This window comes from Balaenoptera physalus (genome assembly GCF_965194825.1).
Source record: "Balaenoptera physalus genome assembly, chromosome: 18".
NCBI lineage: Eukaryota > Metazoa > Chordata > Mammalia > Artiodactyla > Balaenopteridae > Balaenoptera > Balaenoptera physalus.
This window is the reverse complement of record NC_138899.1, coordinates 57,939,201-57,963,075: the sequence shown is the minus strand read 5'-3', so window position 1 is coordinate 57,963,075 and position 23,875 is coordinate 57,939,201. Positions and strand designations below refer to the sequence as shown.

Here is a 23,875-nt window from a genome sequence, read left to right as displayed (position 1 = left end):
CAGTGAGAAGGGAGAAAGTGGAGTGATGATGGCATTATTCAAGGTAGTGGATAGGCGAGAATCACCATGCATAGGGAGGGGATATAATGAGCTACACTTTAGATAAGCTGAATTTTGTATTTTTATTTGTAGGACTCACTGGTAGACAACTGAAAATTCTTATTAACTCCATTCTTCTCATTCCTTCCCATTCCAGAATAACATTTACTCATTCAACAATTTCTTTTTAAAGTGCTTACCACATAACAGGCACCTTTATAAATGTTGGAAATACACAGACAGCAAAGTCCCTGTTCAGGGAGCTTACATTTTAGCCTCCTCTTATGATAACAATGATAGGAACAGTGTTTTACAGTGAAAGGAACAGTGAGGAAAAAATAGGGCAAGGTTAAAAATATGGATATACAATACATAATCCATGTGATTTCTTCAAAGGGAAGCTTCAAGGTAAATATTTTAAATTCAAATTGCAATTGAAAAATAAAAGTGGTCTCTTTTTTTGGTAATGAATAAGCACTTGATAATTTACATGTTTGATAGGTTTTGATTTTCATGTATCAGGTTTGCTTACACTGAAACATATATGTGGCTCATTTTCTTTTATGTTACATCATCTTAATAATACTAGGAGTTACACTCTTCAGGAAAGTACTGAAAACTGAAAGGCTACCAAGTCATACAAACTGAGTTTTGTTCAAACTGCTTTAAAAATTGTTAATATTCTCCTCTTAACTTTAAAGTTTCTTTTCTACTTTTCCATGAGAAGCAGCTTTGCTAAAGCAAAGTCTGATCATGACTTGTGATTATTAAACAATTAATTGTAAGATAGTATTTTATTCAAAGTACTATGCAGGTATTTCCTCCTACATTTTTATCTTTTACTCTCCCAAACAGGCTAATGAACCTGAATTCTTAATCCCTAAAGGAAAGCTTACATGAGACAGTTATTTCACATCTACAACTGCAGATATATATTTCAAAAACTTTAAAATAAATTGCATCTTTTTAAAAAATGGTATGAAAAATGTCTTTTTCAATTCCTTGACTAATATTTTATTTTCTACTATTTTCAATAAGACTAGCAAATACATCCCATACTTAGGTCATTTGTTCTTTTTTTTTAAACATCTTTATTGGAGTATAATTGCTTTACAATGGTGTGTTAGTTTCTGCTTTATAACAAAGTGAGTCAGTTATACATATACATATGTTCCCATATCTCTTCCCTCTTGCGTCTCCCCATTTGTACTTTGTTATCCTACACTTTGTCAACTTCCCATCATTTTCGGTACTTCTAAGTTTCCCCAAAGTTATTATTATCAACTCTCTTATGTTCCACCTCATCATTGGTCACTGCCTGGACCAGTGATTCCCTACAGAAGCAGAACAGACCCTTAGGGACCTTTTGAAAATTTGCAAGGACATTTTTTGGTTGTCACGATAAGTTGGAGAGGAAGGAGGGTATTTAGTGGATGAGGACTATGGATCCTAGAAGTCCTAAAATATATGAGAAAACACTGGACAACAAACAACTGCCTGCATCGCTCAAGATTTTAAAAGACTCTACTGGACACTGAGTAGGTGAAAAGCCTGTGTATGATCATCTTAGTCTAGGACTTTACTACATATAAAATATATCATTTTTGCACCATTTTAGTGAAGACTGAATTTTCCAGAATTGCAGCTATCATGTAAATTGAGGTAAGATTCCACTTTGTTTCATTCAAAATTTTACCAAAAATTGTTTACAACTTGGGAAAAATTCGTTTGTCGATGACAATGGCCCTTATGGTATTTGAACTGCCAATGTAATACATCTGAAATCAGCCTGCATTTATAGCCACCACACTCACAATGATTCCTTTGCACTGGTGCAATGTGCCAGCAACTGATCAGTTCTTCACTGTGTCTTCTAATGTAATCATGCCTGAGTACTTACATATTTAAATAGTAGACACGTTATTTTCTAATAAAATACTTATTTTACCTTTATGCTTCAATTAGAGCAGTACACTGATTTTTTAAAATTATGCTTAGGGGTATTTTTTATTGCCTGTAAATCTTTAGGATATTACAGGAAACTTTAATATTTGTTATAAAAAGGGGGCTCTGGGCTGGACAGGTTTAGAATCACTGGCCTACACTTTAGCCTTCACGTGCCCAGACTACTAAAGATGTCTCCTAACTGATAGCTTGGATTCTATACACTCCCTTTTCCAAAGAAAAGTACCTGCAGATGTAAAAAAATCACCAATATTATTTCTACCTTCAAAATACCACAGGGCTCCAATTGCCTTGCAAATCAGTCCAGTACTGAGATTTTTACAACTCTCCACAGAGAGGTGAGTTCTGCCTAACCTAATATCTTATCCAGTGCACATCACAGACTGAACACTCTATTCAGAAAGCCTTATTTCTGGGAACTATCCTCAATATTTTGAAATATTTTGTAATAACCTATAAGGGAAAAGAACCTGAATATATATATATATCCGAATCACTCTGCTGTGCACCTGAAACCAACATAACATTGTAAATCAACTACACTTCAATTAAAAAAAAAAGTTAAATAATAAAAAAAAAAGAAAGAAAGCCTTATTTCTCAGGAGTCAGCAAGTCACAGTGGAAAGAGTGTTAGGATTTAGAACCCTAGGCCCACCACTTATTAGGAGAATGATCCTGGATGAATTACCACTTTCTGAGTCTCCGTCTCCTCGTTCAAGTGACAACTGACAAGGACCTTCCTCACAGGGCTGTGGTATGGAATGAATCAGACATAGCAGGAACTCAAAGAGTTTGCTACTTCAAACTTTTTATCTGTTTTGTTCATTTACTTCTTCCAAGGATGACACCTGGCTGGTATCCAGCAGTGCTCAAGAAATGTCTGTTGAACAAAAGCATATTGCTTTCTGAAACCTTTCCAGCCCACTGACTCTGTTCCAGAAATTTATCAGTTAAGTAACAATAACTGAGCGCTTACCAATTGAGTGCTTACTTGAAGTAAACACCCAGTCTCTGCTCTTAGGAAACAAAAAAACGCTGGAAAATGACAGGTCAACATAAAAGATGTCACAAGACTGTGTATGACTAGTCAACGAACAATATGGACAAAAAGTGCTGTGCATCTAAGGGCACGACATATCACTGTTGGCTGGATCAACACGGAAGGTGGTGTGGAAAAGGGATAAAACAGACTTTCTCCAACTAATCCATTCTTCTCACACGTAGCCTGAGAGAACTTTACAACTGCCCAACAGGTCACTCCTCTGCTTAAAACTCATCAAAATGGTACCTCAGGATACCCCAAGCTGTTCACGTGATTTACCAGAAGCTTCCTATGTTCTGGCCCCCATTTGGGAACAGCACAGATCAGTAAGGTGGCCCACTAACTACATGTGGCAACTGAGTATGTGAAATGTGTCTAGTCCGAACTGAGATGTCCTGTTAGTGTAAAATACACACTGGATTTCAAAGACTTAGTACAAAAAAAAAAAAAAAAAAGGAAAACATCTCATTAATAATGTTTATATTGGGACTTCCCTGGTGGTTCAGTGGTTAAGAATCCGCCTGCCAATGCAGGGGACACGGGTTCGAGCCCTGGTTGGGGAAGATCCCACATGCCGAGGAGCAACTAAGCCGGTGAGCCACAACTACTGAGCCCGCGTGCCACAACTACTGAAGCCCACGCGCCTAGAGCCCGTGCTCTGCAACGAGAAGCCCGCGCACCGCAACGAATCGTAGCCCCCGCCAGCGGCAACTAGAGAAAGCCTGTGAGCAGCAACAAAGACCCAACGCAGCCAAAAATAAATAAATAAATATATTTTTTTAAAAAATAATGTTTATATTGATTTCACGTCAAAATATCACTGTGGACATACTGGATTAAATAAAAATGCATTGTTAAAATTAAATCCACCTATTTTTTTCACTTCTTAAATATGGCTATTGAAAATCTAAAAACACGTATGCGGCTCGCATTATGTTTCCACTGGACAGTTTCTTTTCCCAGCTCTACATTTCAGCCTGAAGAGACCCCTTACTACGTCTGACTGGGCCCTGTTTACCTGGCCTACAACTCTGTAGATGATACTACTGGCGCCTGAAACGTTTTTTCCTCTTCACCGAGTCTGCCGCTACTCATCCTTCAGATCTTAGTTTTACAACAATGGTTACAGCGCTTTCTCCTAGAAGCCTCCCCTGGCCTCACCCCCTGGACCCGAAAGACTGGACTGGGGTCTCCTCCTACATGATGGGAACACCCATCCTACAGCACTTATCACACTGCATCTGCAATTGCCTGTTCTCTGCTCTGTCTTCCCGACAAGAATGAAAGCTCCTTGAGGGACCAGAGATTCTCCGAACACGCCTACTCGTCAACGCCGGACACCGAGGAGCAACAACTCTGAATAAATGAGGGGGTGGGACAAAGGCAGTGGATGAACACCGGGACGACCCCGGTTCGGGGGTAAGTGGGTGCAGAGAGGTGAGGCAGGGACGGGGCGGGGCGGAGTTTGGGGAGCGCTAGCGGGTAGGCTCGGGCAGCTTGGAGCGGGAGAACGGCAGGAGAGCCGGCAGACTCACCAGTCTCCGGTCAATGTCGGTGTCCGACCGCTTGGTCGGGGGCGGCGAGTCCTCAGCGTAGCGCAGGCCCTCGCCGGCGGTGGCTACGCCGCCACGGGCAGCCATGGCAATGCGGCGCCGGGCACTCGGAACGCCCCGCTGCCTACGAGGCGGCCGCAGGGACAAACTACTTAGGGCGGGCCCGTTCGCGGGTTTTACCTCTGCCTCTCCCGCTGCGCTAGTGGAGGGCGGGGCCCCAGGGGATCTCGTTCTCACCCAGGCTCAGACCAACTTGTCCCCTCAAGCCAAAGGTCAGATCCTAGCTGGGGCCCCTAGGATGTGGAGGATTTTTTTCGTTGTTTCAGATTTGCAGGCCTAAAGCCAACGTTGGGACTCGTGGGGCAAAGCGGGATGGGGCCTTTCTTCCTTCCCCTATCCCGACCTGAGAGCCTGGGTTTAAGCCCTACAGTCTGATGTTAGATCTGATGTTGGTCTCATCAGATGCCGGACCAGGAGAGACCCAGAGAGTCTAAGTGCGGTGCCGAAGTTCCCTGACGTTCCCTGAGACCCACACCAGACCTTTCTAAACCTGCCCTCCCACACACACCCCGCCCAACCACTGATCATACTTCATAATACCAAGGTTCTCCCATCCATGAGGGCAATAGAAGTGGCAATCTGCTTACTCCACCCCTTCCCGCCATATGGTTGGCTATATGTAAGGTGAAATTGCAAAGAAGAAACTTCTAAACCTTCCACCCCACAAACGGTTTTGTGCTGACTTGGATATAGAAAGACCACTTCGTTATTCGTTTTTTTCTTTTTTGTTTACTTTTTGATTTATTATTATTAATTTTTAAGTAAAGCCTTTTGGAGCAAAAATTAACCAACAAATGAAGCCAGTGTAGTGCTTTCCAACCCCTGTACCAACTTGGCAGCTCTTCTGACTTTTATACCCATTGCAAAAGCAGCTTACAAATCTTTTCTTTTTTTTTTTTAATTCCTGATTTAAAAGTTTTGAAGATCTACTAATTTATTGATTTAGTTAATATTATTAGCAAGCCCAAGAAGTTAGGGCCTGGAGGAATTTACAATCCAGTAGAGAAGATAAAACTAATACGAAGTGATTATAATGTATTCCAGAGCATAAGACTCTATGCATCATACAGCAGTATAAAGAGGAAGGGACTAGGAGGATAGAAGAGATCTGAGTTCTGGTGTATGTTCCTTCATTTTTTAGGCTTGTGTTCCGGAATATACCGATTAACTGCTTCAAATCTCTCCTTACCTGTGGAAGGGGAGTAACATTTGTCCAACATTCTGACTCAGGGAAATTGTAAGCATAAAATGAAAAAAGGAAAAAAAAGAATATGGAAGTCATTTGTACAATACACTTAAGAAGAGAGTTACCACCACAATTTGATTGGTGTTTCTGGGAGGGAACGGCCATTTTTAACCAGGGGTATCAGAGGAGGGTGGGTGGAGACTGAGCCATTGAGGTGGTCAGTAAAGAATGGGTAAGACTTTTTTACATGAAAGAGAAGGAAGACTGGAAATTTTAGCTGGAAACAAACACACAGAAATGAAAAAGGTGGCATGTAGAACTGCGTTAAAAAAAAAACATGCCAAGACTCTTCAGAAAAATGGCCTTATTACAGAAATTAATTTTCATTAGACTGATCCACAAGTATCGAGGACGTTGGTGAACTAAGTAAATAAATTGGATTGGAACCCACAGGTCATTCATTCATTCATCCATTCATATATTCGATAAATATGTGTTAAGCATCTGTTAGGTATCAGACACTCTACTCGGCATTGAGTCTACAATGCCAAGTAAATAAATAAGATACAGTAAGTCCCCTACATACAAACCTTCAAGTTGTGAACTTTCAAAATGTGAACGTGCGTTCGCATGTCCAATCACATAAGTTAGTTCACGTGTCTGGAATACACTGTCACATGTGTGCATACTCTACAAGTGGTTGTGCTTTTATGTACTTTACTGTACAGTACTGTATAGAGTACAGTAGTACAGTACCTTTATTTCAAGCCCAGGATGTCCAGAAGCAAACGTAAAAACAGCGATGTTGTAGCTGGTACTGCTAAGAAGTACAAAGGGATAACAATGGAAACAAAAGTGAAAATAGGGCCTTCCCTGGTGGCGCAGTGGCTGAGAATCTGCCTGCCAATGCAGGGGACACGGGTTCGAGCCCTGGTCTGGGAAAATCCCACGTGCCGCGGAGCAGCTGGGCCCGTGGGCCACAATTACTAAGCCTGCGCGTCTGGAGCCTGTGCTCCGCAACAAAAGAGGCCGCAATAGTGAGAGGCCCGCGCACCGCGATGAAGAGTGGCCCCTGCTTGCCGCAACTAGAGTAAAGCCCTTGCACAGAAACGAAGACCCAACACAGCCATAAAAATAAATTAATTAATTAATTATTTTTTTTAAAAAAGTGAAAATAATTGAGAGAGTGGAGTGAGGCGAAAAGATGATAGACGTCGTTCATTCTTATAACATGAATCGTTCAACCACCGGCACGATTCTAAAGAACAAGAACAAGATCATGGAATGTGTGAAGTCTGCCATGCCGATGATGTCAACAATAATATAGAAGAAGCGTGGAAAAGTGATGGAGGAATTTCGCGCCAAGCGGGCGGTAATCCCCGCGTCAGTGTGACATGCTGGCTCGGAAGTGTTTTCTGCCGCTGTCATGGTTCGTCCACTAAACCGCATGGTCGCTGTGTACATGGGCAGAACATGGGCATCGGCAAGAACAGGGACCTGCCCTGGCCCCTGCTCAGGAATGAATACAGGTATTTCCAAAGAATGACCACAACCTCTTCAGCAGAAGGTAAACAGAATTTAGTGATTATGGGGAGGAAAACCTGGTTCTCCATTCATTCCAGAGAAGAATCGACCTTTAAGGGACAAAATTAATATAGTTCTCATTAGAGAACTCAAGGAACCTCCACAGGGAGCTCCTTTTCTTGCCAAAAGTCTGGATGATGCCTTAAAACTTATTGAGCAACGAGAATTAACAAATAGAGTGGACATGGTTTGGATAGTGGCAGGCAGTTCCGTTTATAAGGAAGCCACGAACAAACCAGGCCATCTTAGACTATCTGTGACAAGGATCATGCAAGAATTTGAAAGTGACACATTTTTTCCAGAAATTAATTTGGAAAAATATAAACTTATCCCAGAATATCCAGGTGTTCTTTCTGATGTCCAGGAGGAGAAAGGCATTAAGTACAAATTTGAAGTACATGAAAAGAACGATTAATGTGAAAGTGTTTTCTGATCTATTTCAAGCCTCCCCCCCCCCAAAAAAAATTATGTATTTTCTGTTGTAGAGGCTTTTGTTGATTTTAGATCCATGGATAATTATTTCTAAGCAAAGTACTTTTATTCCCCATTAATCTTAACTAGACTGTACCAGATACCATTTGTGAAACATTTCTTGCTGTAAACTGCCTGAATACCCATCAGGAGTCAAGAATAGGTGACCAGCACCTGCCTAGGGCAGAATATCTACCAAGACAGCCCAAAGTGGGAGGGTCCCCTGGTAGCATGAGTTGAAACAACCAGAGCCCCTAGAGCTAGGAGCTAGGCAGGTGGGTCCAAAGGTCAGAACTGGATTATAAACAGAAGAGCTAGCATTCAATTATTAAAATTAGATCAAAAGAGGGACTTTGAATTACTTTATATCACACTTCTGAAAAAAATTCTGTTCACTCAGACCAGGAGTCAATAAGTTGAAAACTCCAGGATATAGCAGCTCATGCAGCTCAATATCAAAAAAACAAACAACCCAATCCAAAAATGGGCAGAAGACCTAAATAGACATTTCTCCAAAGAAGATATACAGATTGCCAACAAACACATGAAAGGATGCTCAACATCACTAATCATTAGAGAAATGCAAATCAAACTACAATGAGGTATTACCTCACACCAGTCAGAATGGCCATCATCAAAAACTCTACAAACAATAAATGCTGGAGAGGTGTGGAGAAAAGGGAACCCTCCTGCACTGTTGGTGGGAATGTAAATTGATACAGCCACTATGGAGAACAGTATGGAGGTTCCTTAAAAAACTAAAAATAGAACTACCATACGACCCAGCAATCCCACTACTGGGCACATACCCTGAGAAAACCATAATTCAAAAAGAGTCATGTACCACAATGTTCACTGTAGCTCTATTTACAATAGCCAGGACATGGAAGCAATCTAAGTGTCCATCGACAGATGAATGGATAAAGAAGATGTGGCACATATATACAATGGAATATTACTCAGCTATAAAAGGAAACAAAATTGAGATATTTGTAGTGAGGTGGATGGACCTAGAGACTGTCATACAGAGTGAAGTAAGTCAGAAAGAGAAAAACAAATACTGTATACTAACACATATATATGGAATCTAAAAAAAAAAAAAAAAAGGTTCTGAGGAACCTAGGGGCAGGACAGGAATAGAGATGCAAACGTAGAGAAGGGACTTGAGGACACAGGGAGGGGGAAGGGTAAGCTGGGATGAACTGAGAGAGTGGCATGGAGTTATATACACTACCAAATGTAAAATAGATAGCTAGTGGGAAGCAACTGCATAGCACAGGGAGATCAGCTCAGTGCTTTGTGACCACCTAGAGGGGTGGGATAGACAGGGTGTGAGGGAGACACAAGAGGGAGGAGACATGGGGCTATATGTATATGTATAGCTGATTCACTTTGTTATAAAGTAGAAACTAACACACCATTGTAAAGCAATTATACTCCAATAAAGATGTAAATAAATAAATAAATAAATAAATAAATAAAGGGGGGGGAAAAAAAACTCCAGGATATTCCACAGGGATAGTAAAGAGGCAGGTACAAGACGACCATTTCGGTGGTTAAAGGAGAAGGTCTGAGACCTTAAAAAACTTTGTTTCTGATCTTCAGTGAGATTGCATGGGACGTTACAATGATAGAAAAAGAATCGGCTGCTCATTACAAAAAAGAATAATCTAGTATCAAGCATAATGGCTAAAACTAAAAATTCAGAGGTAATAAATTGAGAATGAATATTGCTAGAAACCAAAATTAGTAAGTTAGAAACTAAACTTCACAAAATTAAAAAATGAAAATTAAAACATGTTTTACCCATCACGTTAGCAAAGATTTAGATTAAGTATCCAAAAAAAAAAAAAAGCATTTTCTGCCTTATAAATTGGTGCAAGCTTTTTAGAGTATAAGTTAGCAATATGAATTAAAATTCAAAATATTCTGGGTCTGGACACAGAACTTCTACTTCTAGAAATTAATCCTGAACAAAGAAATGGACCCAAGAGTATTTGTTGCAACTTTTTTTTTCAAACTTGGAAACAGCCCGAATGTCGATTAATAGGAAATAACTAACCAATATGTCTAGAAAATGTAACATCTGCCGCAGTTAAAAAGAATGAAGTACTGACAGAAAAATGCCAAAAATTGCTAAGTAAAAGAAGCAAATTGTGTGTAATACTCAAAATGTTTAATAAATGTTCATGTGCGGGGGGGAAAAAAAAGTGATGGAGGAGATGGAGAAAATTCTCAGTGTGTGGATGCAACATCAGCATCAGCGTCGAGTCCCACTCAGCTTAACGCTGATTCAAGAGAAACCTAAAAGCCGTTCTGAAGACTTGAAGAAGAAATACGGCGAAGAATCAGAGGGCACATCTTTTAATGCCAGCCATGGCTGGTTTCATCGGTTCAAGGCTAGAGCCAGCCTTCACAATGTAAAAGTAAGTGGCGAGGCAGCGAGTGCAGATTCGGTAGCTGCCAGGGAATTTCCTGAAATGCTCTGAGAAATTATTGATGAAGGCGTATATTTACCCAAGCAGGTTTTTAATATGGATGAGAGAGAACTTTACTGGAAGAGGATGCCAGACCAAAGTTACATCAGTAAGGAGGAAAAGTTGATGCCAGGCTACAAAGCAGCAAAGGATAGGCTAACTCTGTTTGGTGGCAATGCTTCCAGTTATATGAAACTGAAGTCTCTCTTAGTTTATCATTCAGAGAACCCAAGAGCCCTTAAAACATAGCCAAGGGCTTTTTTCCTGTTGTGTGGAAGAGTAATCCCAAAGCCTGTGTTACCCAAGCCATTTTCCAGGACGGGTTTTTCCTCCACTTTATCCCGGAGGTAGAGAAATATTGCTTGGAGAAAGACATCCCATTCAACATTCTTTTGCTGCTCGACAGTGCTCCGGGCCACTCCCCGTTCATGGACGACTTTCATCCCAACGTCAAAGTAGTGCATCTGCCACCGAATACTGTGTCACTCATCCAACCTATGGACCAGGGAGTTACAGCGACTTCCAAGAAATATTATTTACGTTACACTTTTCGTCAGGCAGTAAAGGCAAGTGACGAATCAGGAACAAACTTGTGACAATTTTGGAAGGACTATAACACCTACAAGGCTATAAAATCATTGACTTTGCTTGGCGTGAGGTTACGGCCGTCACCATGAATGGGGTTTGGAAGAACCTTTGCCTGCAATTTGTTCATGATTTTCATGGGTTTGAGAAAGTGGATGAGGAATCCAAAGAGGTCTTCAGCCACCTAGTGACCCTCAGCGAGAAGCTGTAGCTAGATCTGCAAGAGGACGACTTCACTGAACTCCTTGCTGTGCAACACAAGGGGCTTACTAATGAAGACCTGATGAAATTGGAGGGGCAGAGAAAGGACGAAGAGAGACAAGAGGAAGAAGAAGTAACTGAAGAACCGAAAAGATTCATGACACAGGAAACGGCAAGGGGATATTCTTTGAGGAGGCACTCTTAGTTTCTGAGGCACAGGACCCGAACATAGAATGGTACACAAAGGTTGCTGCAGCCGTTCAGAATGCAATCCAGTGCTACCATGTCATCTATGATGAGAATAAAAGAGCTACTTCCCAGACATCACTGGGTCATTTTTTTCAGGAGGGTAGAATTGAATCCAGCAAGGAACCAGACCTGTGCCATCAACATCAGACGTGAGTGAAATTGCAACTTGCCCTCCATCTCCTATTGCTGACGATCCTTCAGCTCTACCATCTCCCACCTCCTTCCCCTCCTCTAGTTAGTAAATCTTCTTGCCTGTTCGTTCGATGCCAGCCCCTGTATGCCAGCTGTTGTACTGTACTGCTGTATTTTCAAGGTAGTGTACTGTAAGATTAAAAATGTTTTCTTTATTTTTTGTGTTTCTTTTTCATGTATGATTTGTGTGAATAGTATTATAAACCTATTACAGTACAGTACTATATAGTCGGTTGTGTTAGTTGGGTACCTAGGCTAATTTCGTGGGACTTATGAACGCGCTCTCAGAAGGGAACTCGTTCTTTTTTTTTTTTTTTTTAAACAGCTTTATTGGAGTATAATTGCATTACAATGGTGTGTTAGTTTCTGCTTTATAACAAAGTGAATCAGTTATACATATACATATGTTCCCATATCTCTTCCCTCTTGCATCTCCCTCCCTCCCACCCTCCCTATCCCACCCCTCTAGGTGGTCACAAAGCACAGAGCTGATCTCCCTGTGCTATGCTGTTGCTTCCCACTAGCTATCTATTTTACGTTTGGTAGTGTATATATGTCCATGCCACTCTCTCACTTTGTCAGAGCTTACTCTTCCCCCTCCCCATATCCTCAAGTCCATTCTCTAGTAGGTCTGTGTCTTTATTCCTGTCTTGCCACTAGGTTCTTCATGACCTTTTTTTTTTTTTTTCCTTACATTCCATATATATGTGTTAGCAAGACCTAAATAGACATTTCTCCAAAGATATACAGATTGCCAACAAACACATGAAAGAATGCTCAACATCATTAATCATTAGAGAAATGCAAATCAAAACTACAATGAGATATCATCTCACACCGGTCAGAATGGCCATCACCAAAAAATCTAGAAACAATAAATGCTGGAGAGGGTGTGGAGAAAAGTGAACACTCTTGCATTGTTGGTGGGAATGTAAATTGATACAGCCACTATGGAGAACAGTATGGAGGTTCCTTAAAAAACTACAAATAGAACTACCATACGACCCAGCAATCCCACTACTGGGCATATACCCTGAGAAAACCATAATTCAAAAAGAGTCATGTACCAAAATGTTCATTGCAGCTCTATTTACAACTGCCAGGACATGGAAGCAACCTAAGTGTCCATCATCGGATGAATGGATGAAGAAGATGTGGTACATATATACAATGGAATATTACTCAGCCATAAAAAGAAACGAAATTGAGCTATTTGTAGTGAGGTGGATGGAGTTAGAGTCTGTCATACAGAGTGAAGTAAGTCAGAAAGGGAACTCGTTCTTAGGTAGGGGACTTACTGTATCTGATTTCTTGGAGTTCACAGACTCCACTTCACAGGAGGGTTATGGTGTCCCCTAGTGGCTGGGCCCTTGCAGTCGCAGTTTTCCAGCCTGGAGCAAAGGAGCAATTACAGGACGACCCAGGTCAAATGCAGCTCCTCTTATGGCAGCTGCTGCCCCTGCTCAAGAACTGGAGGGGAGCTTCCAGAGTGGAAGTCAGGAAAAGAGGAGAAAGGAGAGGCGGGCAGGGGAGAGGATAACAAGGTGGAAGGGAGTTGGGCTCAGCAGGGTTGCAGCTCGAACTCCACCTCCTGAGAGCAGATTGCTGGCTGCTTGCAGGCTTGCCCCCGTTCCACTGCTGCCTCGGGTATCTCCTCCTACAGCAGTAGCCACTTTTAAAGAAAAATCTTCCACAAAGACTACTCAGTTGTCAGACTTTGGTTCTTTGCTAAGGTTACCCTCACCAGCAAAAAAAAAAAAAAAAAAAGGATGGAAACAAGAACAATTAAGTCCTCTCTCTCCCCAGAAGGATCTCTTCCTGATTTAGCTAAATTTACTTCTCTGGCTTCCCTGAGAATGAAGAGGAATCCTTCTTGTGAAACCCAAAAGGGAATCCACATTAAATTTTCATTGGCCTATTTTTATTGGTTAAATCACTTCAGAGACAGGTAACACTACATTCAATAGACTTTTTAAAAGAAAAGCAGGTATTGGTAATACATCTTAGATATATCTCAGTAAAAAAAAAGGTTTTAAACATTTGTTTTTTTAAAAGACTTTTGGCAAAAAATAAATAAATTGACCTCAGTGTGCCTCAGTTTCTCGTCAGTAAAGTAGGGGATAATAATAGCACCTCCTGTGTGAGGATTACATGAACTGACTTTTGTAAAGCTCTTAGAACATATATACAACTTACTCTATATACCGAGTAAGTTCTATGGAGTGTTAGTTACTATTTTCCTTATATTACCTCTTTCACCTGTTTGTTTCCTTGTATATTTTCTTCTTGCTTCTCAGCCCCAACTGCCGTGTTTGATCCCCAAGTGGTTGTCTTGTCTTTGAAATGATAAAATCTGATTAGACATTACAAAGTGATAGAGTATAAGTGTTGGGGGTGGAAGGAGTTGTGTTTACAGAAATGAAATTAAATGCTTTGGAAAGACTCGACGAAAGCAAGTTAGAAAAAAAGAAAAAAGCCGTCAAATGGCAGGTGTAAGAGGCTCATAAAAACTGAGCATGATTCTACACTCAGTTTGCTTTTAAAATGTCTTGTTCCCGCCTTATTTTAACAAACCCAAATTAGTAGTCATTGAGGATAGATCACCAGTGTAGAAGAAATCGGAGGCAGAACTGAATCAGAGGGCCCACACCCAAGTAAAAGGCTTTGGCCCTGCACGTAAACATAGAGTACACGAATAGATATAGTGGATATAGTGTATGTCTGTTCTTCTATTTAAATAATAGCACTTCCTGTGTGAGGATTACATGAATTGACTTTTGTAAAGCTCTTAGAACAATGCCAGGTACATAGTAAGTTCTAGAAAAGACCCAGGCGGGAGTCGGAGAAGCGAGTCCTCACACTGGCCACGGAAGGGTGAATACAAGTTTGCTGGATTGATAAGAATGAGGCAGGCTCGGGGGTGAGAAGGGGGTTGGGTTGGGGGGTGGGGAACGAGGTAGAGAAAGCATTGTATATGAATAGTACAGCAAGTCATCCAGTTTGGCTAAACTTAAAGTACAAAGAAGACAGTGAAGATGGATAAGGGTAGACAGATAACCCAAGGCCAGATATGGCACAGCTTTATTTAATAAGAAAAGGTGTTTAGAGTTTATCTCATAGGTCAAGGCAAGACACCAAAAAATGTCAAATGTGGTAGTGACGTGATCAGATCTACATGCTAGGGAGATCATTCTGGTAGCAATGATGTGGGATGGATGTGCCAAAACTAGAAAAGGGAGATCAACAAGGGAGTTATTGCAATAGCCTGAGTATGAGATGTTGAGGCCTAAACTAGGGCAGAGGCAGGGACATGCAAGGCGTGTAGTAACCTTTAGTGGTTTCCTCCCCACACTCAATCCCTCTTGGCCCCATCCAACAACGACCCAAGCACTGACTCTGTTCCTTACTCTCAGGGTGGGCCCACCACTCTGGCCATGGTGTTTGTTTCATGGATGGGCACATAGCCCTTCTGGGATATCGGGAGTATAGGAGAAGTTTGCTGTGTGCTTCAGGGAAAGCAGTTTCTTTCTATTCAGGTGGACATGAACAGAGAAGCATGAAGCCCTAATTGTGGTTGACAGTCGTTTGACAGCCATGAGCTAGGGTGACCTTGTAATTTATCATCCCAAACTAGATCACATTTGAATGAAAGATAGTGCTATAAATAGTTGTGTTAGGACAATAGATGTACCTGGGAGTGCCCTGGCCAACCAGGACACATGATGCCCCAACTGAAACCGTGCACCTCAGATTGGGACTTGAACCCATGCAGCTGGGACTCGAACCCGGCCAAAATCCACAGTCTTCCAGCTGAGATCACACACCTGGTTTTAGGGCTTAATGAAGCTCAGGTTCTTGATGTCTCATCGCAGAAAGAATTCAGTGAGACACAAAATGATCGGTAAGAAGTGGATTTATTTAGAGAGAAACACGCTCCACAGACAGAGTGTGGGCCATCGCAGAAGGTGAGAAAGGTACCAAGGTATGGGGTTGTCAGTTTTTATAGGAGTGGGTAATTTCACAGGCTAACGAGTGGGAGGACTATTCCAGCTATTTTAGGAAGGGGCAGGGATTTCCAGGAATTGGGCCACTGCCCACTTTTTGATCCTTATGGTCAGTCTTGGAACTGTCATGGCTCCTGTGGGTGTGCCATTTAGCTTGCTGATGTGAGGCTCAAGGTCTAGTGGAAGTTGTCTGCCATCTTGGATCCATTTGGTTCTAATCAGTTTAAGTCATGTCCTCGGGCTATGTCATTCTTTCAAAGGTTGTGCCCTGCCTCCTTCTCTCTTATTTCATGACCATTAGAAGAGATGGCCTGAGGATGCAGCAAACACCCCTGAAAGCTACAAGGAGGTCAAAAAGAAACTGAGTCCTTAATCAAACTTCATTTGAAGTTTACCCCATCTCTGAAATTTTTAGTTATGAAGTAAAAATTCCCTTTATTTTCATTTCTCTTTAATTTTGTTTTTCAAAATGTAAGCATTTAAAAAGTAGAAAGAATAGTATAACGAGACCTCATAGCCCCTAAATCCAGATTCAACAATTGTCAAGATTCTGCCACAATACTCTCTCTAGGGACTTCCCTGGCGGTCCAGTGGTTAGGACTCTGTGCTTCCATTGCCAAGGGCGTGGGCTTGATCCCTGGTCGGGGAACTAAGATCCCACACACACACAAAAAAAGTACTCTATTTTCCTTTCTTGGATGAAGTATTTTAAAGCAAATGAAGATACCATTTCATTTCACCCTAAATATTTCAGTATATTTCCTGCTAAATATGGAATTTTCTAACATATCACACCATTGAGACATCTAATAAAAATTGATAACTTTTTTTGTCATCTAATATCCAGTTATATCCAAATTTCTCTCATCGTTATGAAAAATGTTTAAATAGCTGGTTTGTTCACATCAGGATCCAAACGAAGTCCGCACACCGCAGCTGATTTTTATGTCACATTAGTCTCATTTAATCACAAAAATTCCTTTCCCCACATTTTTTCATGCCACTTGCTGCCAAACCCAACTTCATGTGCCCGATGCACAGCGAGGCCAAACAAACCAATACATTGGCGTTTGGAGCAGAGAAAGGTTTATTACAGGGGCCAAGCAAGGAAAACAGGTGGCTTGTACTCAAAAACTCTGAACTCCCCGATAGTTTTGGGGGAAGAGTTTTTATAGGCAAAATTTGGGGGATGGGCTGCAGGGTGTGTGCCTTTCTTCTGATTGGTTGGTGGTGAGGTAACAGGGTGGTGTTCCAGGAAGAATTCTCCACGTGGGTGGGGGCCTTAATTCCTGAAGAAGAACTCAAAGATATTGTTATGTATATCTCTTGAGGAGGAACAAGGACTCTACCTTATCACTGCACTATCGTTTGACTGCTTTTCCTTTGTTTCTGTATTCCCTTGTTACCGAAACAAATTTGTATCTGCTGGCCAATCTACTGTACCGACACTAGGCTGTGGTGAAGGAAAGTACCGGTGTTTATTGTAAGGCACCAGACTAGGAGCATAGGGCAGCAAATGCTCACATAACCTGAACTCCCCAGTGGGAGGGAGAAGAGCTAGAAGTCAGGAGAGAATGGGGCTATGGAAACCAAGAAAATTTCAAAAGGGATGAAATAGTGAGAAATGCCAGATACCTACAGATAAGGAAAAAATGTTCCCATTGAATGTGGCAAGTAGGTGGTTGCTGGTGGAATCTCATCCATACTAGATAGTCATCAACACCCACACCACATTCTAGAATATTCTAGAGAATATCCTTTTTAAAGAAGTATAAAAAGAGCAGTATGTAATCCTATTTCTCTGTGTATTGATAGCAGACAGTTTATATAGCAGGAAGAGAAGGGAAAACTAGCTAATTTGGATTTTATCATCGATCAGATGATTAGGTTTTTAAAATGACTGTTATTCTGTGATCACTTGGATATTTTCTCAAATGTTCATCCTTCGGCACTTAAGTAGGATGACAATGAACTGCTCTGCCTTCTCCTTAATGATATTCACTGAACTACCTATAACAAGAAAATACAGCTGAAGAGTGATTTCAGGACTGTATTTCTAATCTTTCAGGAGATTTTAAAAACAAAGAAGTGAATCTAAAGGGAATCACTAGGGGATAAGCCAAACAAAAACATGTTTTCATTTTTTAACATGTATTTTCAGTTGACTGCCAATAGCTGGAAAGCCGGGTTTGGCCTATGTCAAAGGCAGAAAGGTAAGTGCCCTTCATGGAGGTGTCCACTGTCTAATTGTGGAAAAGGGGTATCAGCATCATGTAGATTTGTCTACAATGGTCCCCCAGAGCAGTGTCTGCAGCTCAGGTGCCAGCTAGAGATAATCTCATGAAAGAAAACCTGGCACCAGTCCCCATATGTTATTTTCTGGATCCAATTTACATTTTGTGCTTTTGTCTAGCTGAGCCAAAACAGCATAAACAATGCCAAACCCGGTTTTCTGATTATTTTCAGGCTGATTGAATCTGGCACATGACATGGTTTTATCTAATTAACCAACATGTGGTACAAAACAAAACAAATTTGAAATGGAAAGCTCTTTCTGCCTTTATTGAAAGACTGAGGTGAATATATAATTATTTTGTCCTTGTCTCTCAGCCAAAACTATAGTTGAGAAAGGAGGCCTTTTTCTACTAGATAGCAAAACAAGTTCTGTGTATTACCTATCTATTATAATGAAAATTTATTGTGTTTTACATTTTCCAAATCCAGCCCTTCCCAGGTCTCTCTCGGTCCCCAAAGGAGGAGAAATGTGTGGAAGATATGTTCCTAATTGTGGTATGATAAGAAATATATTTGGTCTTTATTCCTGGTTCCTGGTACAAAGCTCCTAAAACACGTGGAATTTCCAGCAAGGAGTGCCTTTTGTTATTCCTAAGGAGCTCCTTAAGAGCACCTCTGAGTTTAAGCTAAGGAGGTGATTTAGGGTGGGGTCCCTGGGTAGCCTTAGGATGGGGATAGTCAAAGGGATTCGAAGTTTGAAATGCTCAGCCCCACCCCACAACCTCTAGGAAGGAGAAGAGGGTGGCCTGCAGATTAAGCTCCATATAACCTCCTAAAAGAGGAGATTTGAGTTTCCACGTTGGTGAACTCATCCATGTGCTTGGAGGGTGGTGCCCCCCCAGCTCCAGGGGAACAGAAGTTCCTACACTGGAGACTCTGCCAGACCCTAATGAAACTGAACAGTACCCTGTGGGGCTCCTGGGCACAAAAGCCTTTCTGTGTCCCCCATTTCTTGATTACAGGAAATAAGCTTCATTCAGCCTTCATGAACTTCCCTGAGTTCCAAACTGACAGGTTCAAACAGTTGCTAATTAAAGGGAGGGGATGCAGAGACCAGGGACGAACAGTCAAGAAACAATAGTGCAGCCTTGGGGCAGGGTTCTGGTTTCCACTCAAGAGATACACATAATAATATCTTTGAGCTGTTTTGCAGATACTGAAACCTGCACCAGGTGGGAGAAGTTAACTGTATGCTGCCCACAAGCACACAGACCCCAGACTGGTTGGAACCAGAAGGTTGATGTACTGATTCTCACTTACCTCACCACCAACCCATCAGAAGAATGTCCACGAGCTGATCACACCCTCTTTCAACCATTAATATAAACTCCTCACTCCCTCTCCAGGTCAGGACACACAGTTTTGAGGGCATTAGCCCACTATGGCTCCCTTTGCCTGGCAAAGCAATAAAGCTATTCTTTTCCACTTCATCCAAAACTCTGTCTCCAAGGTTTAAATCAGTGTTGGGGTACAGAGGCCGGATTTGGCTTCATTATTACCTCTTCATCTGGCTGTTCATCTGTATCAGTTATAATATCCTTTATAATAAACTGGTTAACATAAGTGTTTCTCTGAGTTCTGTGAGTCTCTCTAGCAAATAAATCAAACCCATAGAGAGGGTTGTGGGAACCCCCAATATATAGCCAGTCAGTCAGAAGCAAAGGTCACCTGAACTTGCATTTGGCATCTGGGGGGTGTGGGTACAGTCTTGCGGGACCAAGCCCTTAACCTGTGAGATCTCACCCTATCAACAGGTAGTGTCAGAATTGAATTTAACTGTACGATACCTAGCTGGTGTCACAGAATTGTTTGGTGTGGGGAAACCCTTCTCTCTCTCTCTGTCTCTCAAACACACACACACACGCAATTGGTGGCCCGAAGTGTCAGAAGTGATGTATTCTGTGTGAACAAAGATAAACAAACAGTGTTGTTCACCACCCAGTTCTACAATGCTTAAGTAGAGGGACAGTGCACTCAGAGGGGAAATTAATACAAGATGAGGCACTCTGTGCTTTGGACAAGCAGGCACCTTAGATAGTTAGATACATATCACAAGAAGAATTTTAATGACCTCAGACTCTTGCATCTTCCCATATATAGAAAAGCATTAAAATCGTTAACTTGAGTTAGCTGTTCTTTGTGATTAGCAGTAATCTTTTACCAAGATGTCTGTTTGTTTGCATGTATTTCCTAGCCAAAAAATCATATTTAAACTGGCTTTGAAAAGGAGCAGGACCCCGTGGTCCTTCCCCCCAATGTCCTCTGCCTGCCTTTGTCCGTGGAAAAACTTTAGCCAAAGAATAAGTTTAATCAGGGAAATCAGAAACTGCAGAAACAAAGGAAAACAGTCCAACAAGACTAAATAATAATAGTTTAGTCATTAAGCATAGTCAAAGACGTTTAGTTCCTCTTCATGGGTTATAGGTAACATTCTGAGCCCTATCCTGTGAGCTGTCTTATAGATACTGAAACCCCCATCAGATGAAAGAAGTTAACTACATGATGACCAGACTGTAGCCATGACATAAGCTGCCACAATTCCAAGAACTGGCCTCAAGGAAATGGGCACAAACCGACCCTGGAACTGAAGATTAACTGTATTTAAAACAATCAAGATGATGCTGGTCAGACCACCGCATGACCAATTTCAAGGTGACTGTCAGAGCTGACTGTGCTGTTTCTGCATGGAGCCCCCTCCTTCTGTCTATAAAAGCTCTTGCATGCTGATTGTCGGGGTGGGGTGGGGGAACTGACCTTTGGACAGGAGTCCGTCCCCCCTCCCCCCCCCCAATTGCCGGCATCTGAAATAAAGCAAATTTTCCTTTTCACCAACCTTGCCTCTTTATTGGCTTTTGAGTGGCGAGCAGCCAGACCCACTTTTGGTTACAGCTTCTCTACCTCTTTGGAGGTGTTTCCTCAACGCTAACAGTGCCTGTCTCTTGGCTATAGTTTTCCACAGGACACTGAATAAAACTTGATGAAATAAAATTCATACTTTATGCAAGACAAGAAAATTTTATATTTTATTTATTTATTTATTTATTTATATTTATTTTTGGCTGTGTTGGGTCTTCGTTTCTGTGCGAGGGCTTCCTCTAGTTGCGGCAAGCGGGGGCCACTCTTCATCGCGGTGCGCAGGCCTCTTCACTATCGCGGCCTCTCTTGTTGCGGAGCACAGGCTCCAGACGCGAAGGCTCAGTAGTTGTGGCTCACGGGCCTAGTTGCTCCGCGGCATGTGGGATCTTCCCAGACCAGGGCTGGAACCCGTGTCCCCTGCATTAGCAGGCAGATTCTCAACCACTGCGCCACCAGGGAAGCCCCAAGAAAATTTTAAACCTAAAATTTGTGCCTCTTCCATCCCCTTTCATGTGTATTGTGTAACTGCATTAACCAAACCTCCTCAGGAGATAACATTCCTTCTTAATCTTGTAAAGGGCCATGATGACCCCATGACCCACTACTCACTTTGCAGTGTAGATCTGGATTGTGTGAACTGTTAATAATACCTCATTTAACCCTTTGTCTCAAAAACTTGTATAACTGTGTTTTGAGCTCTAACGGAGGGTTGGGGGGTGTGGGGGTGTGGGGGTGGAGGGGGAAGGTGGAGTCCTCAGAGCTTTCTGAAAGACTTTGTCTCCCGGGTTATAATCCTCGGGTTGTCTCAAATAAAATTTTCCATTTTCTTCCTTATATCAACTATTGATTAATTTTTTGTTGACAAACTCACATCTCTTATGTTGTGTGTCTTTAAGTCAACATCCGTGTGAGTGGCAAAGGAAAAACAGACAGGACTGTTTTTTTCCTTTTACTAATAAGCACATGCGCTTGTAAGGGAGCAGAATTTGCCACCCCAAAATATGTCTCTTTGCCATATTAAATATTTTAAGCTGGTCATTTTCTAAGAGTAGACATGGGAAAAACTCTGAAAATCAAGTAGGTGGTACCATTTTGTGAGAGATATTTACATTTGTAAGAGAAAGCTCCATTTGAAAGGGTGTCTCCCTCCATAACAGGAAGAGAAAGATGCTCAAATCTCTAGGAGGTCTTATCAGTGGGGAAGGAAATGACTTAAATCTGCATCAAAATCACCCTTGTTTACTGTGCTTTTCCTGGTAACCTCCCACAACTGACTATCCCCACTCTCTACATTTTCTTTTTTTATAAATTTATTTATTTATTTATTTTTGGCTGCGTTGGGTCTTCGTTGCTGTGCACAGTTTTTCTCTGGTTGCGTTGAGCAGGGGCTACTCTTTGTTGCAGTGCGCGGGCTTCTCATTGCAGTGGCTTCTCTTGTTGTGGAGCATGGGCTCTAGGTGTGTGGGCTTCAGTAGTTGCAGCACGTGGCTCAGTAGTTGTGGCTCGTGGGCTCTAGAGTGCAGGCTCAGTAGTTGTGGCACACGGGCTTAGTTGCTCTATGGCATGTGGGATCTTCCTGGACCAGGGCTCGAACCTGTGTCCCCTGCATTAGCAGGCAGATTCTTAACCACTGTGCCACCAGGGAAGTCCTACATTTTCTTTTGTCTTTAGCTGAGGATGATATTTAAGGTGAGGACTTTGGTCATTTTGACAAGTTATTCAGTTTTCTTTAGTCTCTGCCATGTATACATGTTATTAAACTTTGTTTCATTTTCTCCTGTTAACCTGTTTCACGTCAACTTAATTCTTAGACCAGCTAGAAGAACCTAGAAGGGTAGAAGAAAATGTCTTCCTCCTTAACAGGCTGTTTGTTAAAAAAACCCCTCAAAACTGGATAAGGGAGTCTATCATATTTTGAAGAAGAATGTTAAGCAAAGTAAAAGTTCAGCTATCATTTTAGGGCTGTAATTCTTCCATCCTTACTATATCATAAAATGGTGGTCTGAAAGCAGGTGTAAGCAGATAGGGTAAGGGGTCCCTGGAGAAAGCGAATCAGGCATGGATTTCTTGACAGAAGAGAAGTCATTTTGGCCTAAGCCATTTTGTGAGATCTAAGCCTGGCTACAATGCTTGCCTTTGAGTGGGTCTCAGTAACTAATGATCTTAAGGGAAGTGAGGGAATGCAGGAAAGGAAAAGCAGTCAAGAAACAATATTTCAGTGATATAACAGAGCCCTAGGATATACATAACAATCTGATGCATGTCTTTGAGTTCTGCAGGAACTAAGGCCCCCAACCCAGTTGGAGGATGGAATGATGATGTTGACCCTCATGACTTCAATCAACTAAAGCTTGGATTCTGTCGACCTTTGCCCCAACTCTATGCTGAATTCTCCACCACCCAAGTCCTTTCATGAATACATGTGCCCTTAGCTTAAAATGTCCCCAATTTTGCTGTTTGGGGAGACACTGCTTTGGGAAAGATCCCTGGTGTTTTCTTTACTTGCTGCAAGTAATAATAAATCTTTCCTTCTCCTGCTTTTTGCCTTGGTTGTGTCTTTTGGCTCGACATCCACCAACAGGTAATCTCAGTTTTTCGGGTAATGTAGGCATTGTATTCCTCATCTAGAGTTGCTTCAGAATGTCTCACACAATGGTGAGTACAGTGGTACTCAGTAAAGTGTTGTTTCCTGTTGATGGCAGCAATAACACCGTTTAAGCAGGAAGTGGTACCTAGCTACAGTTTTTTAAGAGAGAATAACTAGTCTCTAAAATGATTCTAAAAAAGTAAAATGTATTTAAACATAAATTTTCTAGATTGGGGGGAGCCATAGTCCAGGGGTAACTTGGTTGGCATGGCCATGATGGATGGTGAGGTCTGGGTTTAGTGTGTGTGATGGGGTCAGGGGTGATGGGAACTCAACCAATGCAACCCCTGTGTGCTGTGAGGCTGAGGAGATGACCCACATGGTGAAGAGTTTGGTTATATGTGAGGAGATTGAGCAAATAAGTAAATGTCTCAAAGATAAGGGAAATCAGGTTATTAATTTTTGAAGGTACAGATCTGAGAAAGGGAAGATTTTAAAAATCCTGTGGTATTTGATTGGAATTAGTGTA

General features: G+C 41.7%; 1 protein-coding gene, 1 long non-coding RNA gene and 1 pseudogene across 5 annotated transcripts in view; 1 reads left to right on the top strand and 2 right to left on the bottom strand.

Moving 5' to 3' along the window:
• The window catches only part of DNAJC15 (DnaJ heat shock protein family (Hsp40) member C15), a 69,753-nt gene extending 65,014 nt beyond the window's left edge, over positions 1 to 4,739 (bottom strand). For 2 of the 3 annotated variants that reach the window (XM_082435451.1, XM_082435450.1), the window contains exon 1: positions 4,582 to 4,738. In XM_082435451.1, the coding sequence (XP_082291577.1) occupies positions 4,582 to 4,686 (105 nt within the window). In that variant the 5' untranslated portion in view covers positions 4,687 to 4,738. Of the gene's footprint in view, positions 1 to 4,581 lie in introns of all 3 variants that reach the window. The other variant, XM_082435449.1, reaches the window with a different exon arrangement.
• The window catches only part of LOC309647783, a 159,051-nt gene extending 144,971 nt beyond the window's left edge, over positions 1 to 14,080 (bottom strand). The window contains exon 1 of the long non-coding RNA XR_014256291.1: positions 10,260 to 14,080. This is a non-coding gene — a long non-coding RNA (uncharacterized lncRNA). The remainder of the gene's footprint in view (positions 1 to 10,259) is intronic.
• On the top strand, positions 7,194 to 10,247 carry LOC309647769 (dihydrofolate reductase pseudogene; annotated as a pseudogene). The gene has a single exon. The product of its transcript is annotated as a dihydrofolate reductase pseudogene (transcript).
• Positions 14,081 to 23,875: the final 9,795 nt, after the last annotated feature.